The 10,558-nt window shown below is 28.4% G+C and overlaps 1 protein-coding gene across 1 annotated transcript; it reads right to left on the reverse strand.

Annotated features, from left to right (window-relative positions):
* Nucleotides 1-186: 186 nt before the first annotated feature.
* Nucleotides 187-7,565, reverse strand: Chsy (Chondroitin sulfate synthase). The gene is made up of 6 exons (XM_035087460.1): nt 7,020-7,565; nt 5,346-6,223; nt 3,390-3,530; nt 2,886-3,066; nt 1,952-2,308; nt 187-1,885 (listed from the first exon to the last, which is right to left on the reverse strand). Exons 2-6 carry the CDS (start codon nt 6,099-6,101, stop codon nt 927-929), a joined length of 2,394 nt encoding a protein of 797 aa, XP_034943351.1. The 5' UTR covers nt 6,102-6,223; nt 7,020-7,565; the 3' UTR covers nt 187-926.
* Nucleotides 7,566-10,558: the final 2,993 nt, after the last annotated feature.

The following is a 10,558-nucleotide window of genomic DNA, read 5'->3' on the forward strand; positions in this document are numbered from 1 at the left end:
AAATATTATTAACTATATACTACATGATAAGTTATGCATTAATAATTGTTTAAATTACAATTTTTCAATCTTATATACATTATTCAGGAAAATCAATTTACATATTTGATCTGTCAAAAAATTATATTTAGCATAAAGTAATGAATATATTGTTTTTTATTTATACTTTGTATTATTATTCATTGTATTTATAATTACAATCACGATAATTAATATAGCTATGTAATATTTTAATACAAATGAATTAAAAATTGAAGAGAAATAAAAATTAAATCGTATCAAGTCTCGTTTCCTTCAAGTGATGGCTGATTTGACTAGACGAAAAAGATCTCGATTTAAATTCAATTATTTATTTCTCTTTTTACAAGACAAGGCACTTCTTTTACAATCAATAAAATATATAATATAATATATTGTCATAATTATAATGACAATATTCATTAACAATTAATTCATTTAATATACAATATTTAATGATATATACTCTTTTGGATTTAATTTTAATTAACATTAATTGAGGGAAATATATTTTTTTATAACATTTACTATAAATTGCCGGATCTGTGAGTTATACTGCTCATTTATACAACTGAACATTTATTTGTAATCACAGTTTATCAGTATTCAGAATAAAAATCTATCCTAATAAAATATGATGATAATAATAATAATAGTAATGTTGAATTATAAATATTTTCTTGATAATAGAGCAAGAATAAATAGTCACTAGACTTTGAGTATGACAATATTAAATATTTTGATCCAAATAAATTTTTTTATAACACAATAATACACACAAATAATATTATATATTTGTTTTCTTTAAAAAATGATAGAAATTACTATGGCTAAGCATCAATTTATCAAAGTGTATTTATTGACTTTCAGTAAATGCAATTTAACCGATGAGTAATTAATTAAACAAATCAACTTCCCACATTTCGAGATAACTTAGAACGTTTGACTTTGGCAAACCGCAGATATTCTGGTCTTCGATTAATAATTTCCGCTAAAGTATAAACACTAGCCAGGGTTTCAGTACTCGTTCCTCGACACATCAATAATTGGGTTGGAGGTAATTGTTGATCACATTCAACTTTATGATAAATATGAACTAATCCTAAATCAGGAGCTCTAAAGACAGTTAAATCAGAATTCACAGCTTTTTCAAAGAAGTTAACATCTTCACTACCCCAGCCGTTAATCGATAAATTAAATCCTCCAATTTTCAAGTAATCTTTTTTATACAATGAAACTATTCCGAAGCCAAATTGTCTCCAGTAGCCAGTAAATTCGTTTATCACAAAGAAATCATGATTTTCGGAATTTTTATAAACCATTTGTGGATCGTATTGACTAAAAACTATTGGAAAGTAAACTTTTCTGTCAATAATTGTGTTCAAACGAATTCTATCTAGCGCTTCAGCTGTAAAAGTTATATCTACATCAATAAAAAATAATAAGTCTGCCATGTTTGCATAAGAAACAGCTAAATCCAACGCTCTTGCTCGAGAAAAATTACCAGAGCCATCAATTATATCTATTTTAGCAGATAAATATTTCTTCTTAATATTACTTAATAGTTGCTTCGTATTGTCAAATGAATTCTCAGTTTGATGAGGATATAAAACTATAATAAGTTCAGTCTTAGCTTTTGAACGTAAACATATTTGTTCATAATTATTCATAAATCTCTCAAATGCTACGAACTTTCCGAATAATGGGACAATGAAATGAATTATTTTATCCTCGACTGGATCTTGTTGGTCTATGTCGGGGTAATTGAACAAGAAGTTTCTGGAAAATATACTGTTTGATGGTTTTTGAGATTCTCGATCTTTACGATTGACTTCCACATCGTTCACTACTTCTCTTACTTCCACTCCTGCAATAAAAAAAATATATTTAATTGATTGTCAATTTTTTCTAATGAAATACTTTGAAAGAATACCTGTGAAACATTGATGAACATAAACATGTCTTCTAACTGGAAGGGTAACCTTTCGGCCTCGATATTTTCGGTAGACTAAAAGTAAATCTAAAACTGTGTCTGCTCCAAAAGCATCAACTCTTCTGTATCCATAAAGCGTGGATCTTTCTTCAACAACTCGACCTCGTTGCCTTGAACATGAATTTATTGAAGCCATAACTTCTCTCGTGATGTCCTCCAGGCCTTCTTTAACATGACTGTAAATTCTTCTTCGAGGATTTGAATCAACGAGACTGTACTCTGACTTAGAAATAAAATCCCATGGTATTACTTCTTGAGCTGATCGAGGTTTAAAGCTCTTTAGACCATCTGGTAAACCTGAAGAAAGGTAATAAATTATTAATATCATGTTAGTGTCTAATTTACCCGAATGACTTTCAATACAATACTCTAAGAAGAAACAGAAATGACTGAAGTTTATTCATCATTTTGTGTCGTTAACAGAAAAAAAAACACTCTTTGCATAATTAACTTTAATTATAGTTATTTCATCTTCAACAGAATGCAATTTTAACGATGCTCATTTAATGAAAAAAAAAAAACATAAAATATAAAATTGATCTTACATAATTGGTGAATGATTATCATATATTAAAATTATTAAAATTTTTTCAAGTTAATAAAAATGCGGAGGATAGGCTTAAAGAGTAAATTCGTTTTGATGATAGACTAAATTGTCCGTGACATTATTGTATGAGAACGAAATAATGAAAATTTTGATTAGTCTGTCTGATAGACCGAAGCGAACTGTGAGATACATTTAAACATTCATGATAAGTTCAATTTGTACAATCAATTGTTCAAATTATACTTATTAATTCAGATAGTTTAATTTGAAACCAAAAAAGGTATCTCCATTGTTCAATTTTTTTTTTGTACATTATCAATCACTTACCCAGAATTTCTACATTATTTAAGTAATCCTCTGCATCTAAATCATGCGGAAAAAGCTCTACATCTCTAGCTAATGGTTGTCTTATAAATTCGTCGACATCTTTACCCAATAAATTGGCAGTTGAATAAATATCTTGATAAAGTGATACTCTTTCTTGCTGTAAATCTTGAATTTTCAAACCCTGAAATCGTTATAATTATTCAAATACATCTTGTAACATATTCAAACTCTAAACACTGAACAATTTAAACTGATAACTAATCTAACTTGATATATGAGATGCACTATCTAGAAGGGACATGCTATCTCCAAGACTATTATTTCAGAGTTCATTTCTTCAAACAAAAAATATATGAAACTGAGTAAAAGAAACGTAACATCTTCAGTACAATTCAATATAAGTAATTATTTTTTGATAATAATTGTTCTAAATAGTTTTTATTTCTTTCATATATCAAGCTAGAGTTCAATCAATTGATGTTAATTTAATAATTCTTTTTTTACCCGCATATAATTATGAAGCCTGTACATGTGTGGAGGATTTTTGATTGGATGCAATGTGATTGCTTGATGAACTTCTCTTCTTTTTAAGTTCCCAGTGAATGATTGATCTCCACTACTATTATGATAGAGAATTGATTGCATCTGAAAAGCATAAATTTTAATCTTATCAATTCTGAGATTACGGTACACTTCAATAAGAAAACAAATATTATTCATTGTCAAATAGAATAAAGTTTACTGTAGATTTTAAAGTAAATTTCATTTTAATTTTATCGATTTTTTACAACTCTATTTCATCATCTCTGGATTGTCATATAATTATAAATAGCATCTATTCTGAGCTATTTCTTCCATCTACTAGATGGTTGTAAAACAGAGAAAGAAACTGATGTGAAGAAGTATCTAACAGTAGGAAGGCCAAATGCAAAAAGTGTTGATCTTTTTCTTGGAATAAATTTTACCATTTTTTTTTTGCATTCTATGTTTCTTTTATTCAACTAAATCGTTTCTCCTGTTTAAATTAGTTTTGACTCTAAGGAGTTTTTGAACAAGCAATAAAATTTGTTGAAAAGATCTCACGGTTATTACTGGTATTGAAAAAATATTCATATATTAAATTAATGTCTAAATTATTCAAATTTATTGACCAATTAGTTTAAAAATTGTATAAGCTATTTTTTTGTTTAATTGTTAGTAATAAAGCTACTGTTATTCTTTCTGCTATTTTTGGAGTATAATAAGCATGAAATTGAATCATTTGATACGAATACAATTTTAAACTCAAATAACTGTTAAGGCTATACACTTAAATGAATTAATTTCAACATTTATTTATTTTATCAAACATTTATCTAATAGTTAATTAACATCCTTATTAAACTAATATTTCACTCATATTTCATGTGAAGTGTTATGATATAAAATTACTTGTCACATCAATTTAATAATCTGATCTAACATCCAATGACGATGTAAATACAAAAAAAAATGTTTCAATAATCATATATATCTAAAATTAACTCTTTTTTACGAGTTTGCGTACGTGCTTAATTCATCAATTATTTTTTGTTTACTTTATGATAATTTTAGGTTATCAAGATAATTATTGGGGTTTTATTATGACGATATTTAAAAACCTAGAAGAAAATGTATCTAATAGAAGAAAAACCGGTCTGGGTTGAAATTTTTATGCTAGAATTTCTACTCAATGTTATTCTGATTATTCACGGTGTACGTTAGGATGTCAACGACTGGTATATTAGTCATCATGATGTAATTATAAATATTAAAAAGCTGCTTTGAATAGCTTTGTTCATCGATTATAACAATAACTTTCTAATTTAATCGATAATCTAGAAAGAAACAAGAAAAACAAGCCTTTTTTCTAATTATTTTTTAATTATTGATGTAAATTAAAAGCTTTAATTCTCTGGAAGTACTTATTAAGTTTATTGATTGACACTTCTTTTAATTTTTTAGGAATTAAGATAAAAAATATTTCTTAATTGGTATAGCAAGCAAATAATCAAAATTAAAGGTTTCGGAAACATCAGAAGTGTTATCTTCATATTAAATAAAATAATAAAAGTTTCATCATCTATTTACGTTTGTATTATTTACTTTACAATAAAAATTTTTATGTGACTTTAAACAGGTAATTCTTCATGAAAGACGTTTATAGTTGACGTAAAAACCATTCCATAAATTCATGTATTCGTTGGTTTATTGTCGTGAAATCCTCCACCTGATTGAAAATAAGTAATCAGTAAAGATAGTTAATCATGAAAATTCTCACTTTATAGGTTAAATTAAATATTAAAGAAGCATTTTCATTTATATCTTATCTAAATTAATTGGAGTTAGATATAAAAAAGTTGAACAAATTTATTTTATTCTAAGAAATTAATTTTAAATTGAAATTAAAAATCTGTTATACATGAAAAGAATGATGTTTACCTCATAACTCCAAGTACATGAAATACCAGCATACTTTCTAACACATCTGCCCAATTCAACATCTTCGTGAGTGGTATACAAATTCTTCAAACATTCTTTTATGTGTGGAATAATTCGCCTCATCGTTTCTCTGGATATAATAACACCAGGTCCACCCATGCAAAAATTTTCATCATAATTTAGAGACAGCTGTCCTATCTCTTCAGAGTTTCCTCTTCCAGCTTGACCTATATACATCGGCTTACTTGAATCAATGGACCTCAGTAACTTCTCTAATTTGTCAGTTCTTATGTAAACATCATCATCAGCTCTGATAAACCACTCAAATTTATCTGCAAAATTGTTCCACATGAATTGGAGCATCAAGAAGGATTTTTTTTGCGGTGGATATCCATCGTCTACAGTTGGCAAAGCAACGAGAGGTAAATCTGGACAATTTTCTGGTACTTGTGAATATTCCGATGAAAAAAAAGCCATTTTTCCTGGAACTTGTTTGCCCCAAGTTTCCCAAACAGCTTTAGCTCTTGAATCCAAGTACTTTTGAGCAGTCATAACTCCAACGAAGGCAAGACTTGACGACGAAATGTTGGTATTGAGGTTTTGGATAAGTGGAGACCATTTGGTTGGAGATGGTCGTTGGAGAACATGTTGTGAAGTTGGACTATTAATGTCACGATAATTAGACATAAAAATACCAAGTAAAAAGCCCAGAAAGAGGCCGAAAATGGCACTTCTTATGCCACGATGTCTAAGCATCCCGCGATTTGTCACCGTTCGAATTTAGTGTCCTCTTCATCTTTGAATTTGGACTTTATCTCGCCAATTTTTAGTATCTTCACTTCTTCTTTTCTGCTTCTTTCTGCTTTCATTTTACTGATCTGAAATACAGAAATTAAAAAACCTCATTATCCATAACGGATTTGTGAAGAGCCTTAAGGGACTTAGTCTGTTCAAACAAAGAGTCCTCTGATGATGATGATGATGATGTAGTAACTAAGAGATGAAATGTCAGGAGAATTGAATTGAAATAATGACTTAAGTCATGCAAATTTATGTCTTGGACAAACGAGGTCATGAATATTTGTCATGATGTTCAAGGTAAGACAAGTGTGTTTTGTCAATGTTTCTTTATGCTTTGTTTAACTTATTGTATAATCTTCTTAATAAAATCCTAATAATTAGAACATCACTCTTTTGAACGACTTACTAAGAAAGACCACATACAAGATTATTTTTTTTTGATTTAAATTACAAAACTCTGAATTTTTATCTAATCTAGAATAAATTTTAGATATTCTCTAGCTAATTATCTTGACGTTTTTCTGTTCCATTCATAAGTAAAAAAGTATGTAATAATGTTGCCGCTACTATTGTACCCCTAGAATTGGTATCAGTTGCGACAGTTAATTCTATGTAATTAGAGCAATTTTTTATTGAAGATTTTTTTTAGTGGCAATGATTGTGAGAGTAGTTGTTAAATAACTTCTTAACATTATTTTATTGATTATAAGTATTTTGAAACCAGGATTCTTGCATTTAACTGACACTTTGCACATTCATTTAGCATCATTAGACAGTTCTGAATTATTTTTACCATTGTGCTATTGAATAAAGAAAGAATCTGAGTAACTAGTAGGACAAAATGTACAAGTACCATCATCTATATTATCTTACCAATGAATATTCTTCTTCTCCATGTGTATTAAAAGCAGCGGTCAATGAGGTGCAAATGCAAGTCAACTTTTAACGTCAGTGAGTTGGAGGCACCGTTAAACCACTACTCTTATGCTGGATTAACCTCTTACGGTTCTTTTTTTTATTACAATAGCATCTGCGGTTCTGCTTCAAGACGTTAAATAATGAGGCATCTAATGCCCTTTTATTTAATTTGCATCACTCACTCAACTTCTTTTAACAATACACCTACCCTTGATTATCATCAAATCACTATTTAAAAATTCTTATCCACCCTTTAGTATATTAATTTCCTACTTAATTGTTTACACACTTTCTCACACTCATTTCCGTTCCCATAAAATTCTCGTTCTGGATGAGATCTCCATGACCTTCATCACATGATTAAGTTCACTGAACTTTCGATTGGAATTGATTTGTTCTCAATTATTAGCTAATTATTCTTGTATTGCTTAATTATACTTATTAGTATAATTAATTAAAAATATTTAATAACTAAAAAACACTAAACAATTTTCTATTAAACATTGATCAATTATTTAAAAGTTGATGTTTTAAAATTTTTAATTAAACTAACACTAATATTTTAAAATAACCATTTATCCTATTGAAAACAACAATAAATAAATAATACGACTTTCGATAGTAAGAGTGATGAGTATCAAGTCCTATTTCAGGATATTACACTCAACGAATAAAGATATAGTTGACACAACACTAGTTCACGGCCGAATGGGTCCAGGGTGAACGGAACACTGGAGAAAAGACTCTTCAAGTTTGCCTCCTCTGTCCCCTTTTCTTCCCTCTTTTTCTCTAGGTCTCTTGTTCCTTTATTAGTCCATGCTCTTTCCTCTTCGAGAGTTGTCGTGGGATCCTTCAAGGAAGCCAACGTGCTGCGTGTTAGATGGCACAATCACGACTGAAATAAGCCGGCAGTCTCGATCAGCTCAACAGCTGCTGTTCTGTAGGTAACTCACACGACTCGTTTAAGTTGCTTCTGATTATTCTGACTATGTAATGTGATGTAATGTGTCTGGGCTAGAAGAAGAAGAAGAAAAGATAGAAGAAATGTTGAGTTATATGCTGAGTTGATGACTGATGATTGTTCATAACATACCTCTGATTGGTGAATTTTTTCATCTCTCTTTTTTCACTATCCATTTGCTTGATTCAAGGTTCCAAGTGACGGTGGAACCTTTGACTTATTGTGACACAGATGATGCGATGATATTTTACAATTCACGGTTTTAATTGTTAATATTTAACTTGTTTTAATAATTAGTTGGGCGATGAGAGTACATTATCATGCTAAAATTCCACTAAAACGTGAAATAACGAGTTGAGTCATTGTGTTGCAATAAATTTTTTTTTACTGTGAAAAATAAAAAAATTATCAATGAATATTGAATCATAATTTGCATAATTTTCGTTATCAATCATTTTTTTTTGAAATGACAATTAAAAATTGGTATTATCAAAGAGACTATTTGATGCATAAAAATGAATTTTCTAAATCAAGAAGTCGATTTTGTTCATCATTCTAAAATTCAAAGCAGTAACTTCCGCAGAAATGCGAATGAATCAATTGCTAGGTTATTTTTAAGTGGAGTAAATTTATCTAACAATTTTATCATCGGAAGTTGAAAAGTAATTTTTCAATTTATCTTTAGTTCTCTTTCAAGAGTTGGTAGGATATGTTACTAAACTGAAGAATTAGAGGAAGAAGTTGGGATATCTCTTGACTCTAGAACAGGTATTAAATAGGCTGTGAGACTCATTTTCGGAGTTCTCTGTTCATACAATAGTGAAACTGAGTGAAGAGAATTACATTCAATGAAAATAAACCATATGATGTTTTTTTATGGAGTAAAGACAGAAAAAAGTAACACACATGTAAAGAAAGATGAATCATTATTCACTGCACGTGTGGCTTTGACCCAAACATGTGGTTCATGAATCAAAGAATTTCTACGAAAAATGGAATTCTAACATTCATCATATCCTCCAAACTTGCATCTAAAGATAACATGAAGTATAAAGGAAATAAATAATCAATTTACTCCTAAACAAAATTTCTTTGAAACTATTTTTAATAAGAATTGATTGATTTTCCTCAAAATTGGTTCATTAATATTTTAGGCTTAAAAAATAAACTACAAATTTAAGGATGTGTATATGCTTAAATTATGTAGTACATCTAATTAATTTGTAACTAACCAATACAGGAATAGTTTTTGTTAATTGTAATTGCATTCTATCATGGATGTTCAAATAAGATTTTTTAATCGTAAAAACTTTAAAGACAATCATGAACTTGATAATTCTTTTAAGAATTATAACACTTCTGGTAAAATAATATTGAATGAATAATAACTTAAAAAGGAATGATTTCGTTTAAATTATCGAAAAGTACCTATTATTTATTTTAATCCATACAGAATCATTTACTTCATAAAATACTTCAAATTTAGGCAATAATCTTTAAGTCATAAATGTTATACACATCCTTAAGACGAATATGTTTCCCAGCAAATGGTGATAACATTTTTTATTCTAATATTTTTTAATAAATTATAAAACATTTTTATGTTTTTAAATTACCTTGTTTCGGGTGGATAAAAAAATAATGAAGCATTAAAATTTCGTCTTCGTAGACTCTGGACTAGACTGACGGTTGAAACTGGTAAGAATAAAAAAAGATGCATCTATTACTCCCCCTCATTCTACCTCTCCATAGGTGATTCCAAGAATTCTTTTACTTGTATCGTTTAGTCCTGAGCGAGTCACTTTTATCTGTTTTCTACTGATGTCTGTTACGAATGATTATCTATTCTCTCGAAACCTAAAAATATTTTCCATTGATGTAGTAGTTTAGATAATTTTTTATAAATTCAAGTTTTAACGTAAAATTCTTACATGCATTTTTTTATGGGAAACTTTTCTAATTTTTATTATAAAACTATCAAATTTTTATTTAAATTTACTTATATAATGGAAGTATATTTCATTTGCACATTTATCTTTCTATAAAAACATAAAAATAATTTATAAAAAAAATAGAGTTCATTGTTACAGAATTTATTTTCCATTATAATTTTGAAATAATTTTAGGTTATTTATATTTAAAATAATAGATTGATGCTGCAAAACGTATTTTATGATTTAAAAAACTGATACTATTATTTATATATTTTTTATTTTTAATTTATTAAATAATGTAAATTTGAAAAGTCGCGCGCTCGTGTAATAATACCGGCCGCGTGACCACATCAAATATGGCGGTTGTTACCGCCATTACCGGAGAGCGTTGAACTCATATCAACAACTCGAATCAAGCTCAATTCTTAACGCATGCAAAATAATATTATTCATGTGACTACTGGTCAAAAAAGTTTCGTTCATTTCCAAACATTGTATAAAATTATTTTACACAATATAAAATTGTTATTAAAATTTTTCTAACCTCTAAAAACGTTATTTACCTATTACTTTCAGACATTATTTGATGGAAAAATTTT

The sequence above is a fragment of the Chelonus insularis genome, unplaced genomic scaffold (assembly GCF_013357705.1).
Source record: "Chelonus insularis isolate UGA/USDA-ARS -01 unplaced genomic scaffold, ASM1335770v1 contig_408_pilon, whole genome shotgun sequence".
Taxonomy (NCBI): domain Eukaryota; kingdom Metazoa; phylum Arthropoda; class Insecta; order Hymenoptera; family Braconidae; genus Chelonus; species Chelonus insularis.

What these genes read in the sequence shown, in the direction of transcription:
- Chsy (XM_035087460.1), bottom strand. Translation starts at nt 6,101, where the DNA reads ATGCTTAGACATCGTGGCATAAGAAGTGCCATTTTCGGCCTCTTTCTG. An exon ending in GGCTTCATAATTATATGCGG is followed by an intron (nt 3,067 to 3,389) that starts GTAAAAAAAGAA and finishes TAACGATTTCAG; the next exon opens with GGTTTGAAAATTCAAGATTT. An exon ending in AAATAATGTAGAAATTCTGG is followed by an intron (nt 2,309 to 2,885) that starts GTAAGTGATTGA and finishes ACCTTTCTTCAG; the next exon opens with GTTTACCAGATGGTCTAAAG.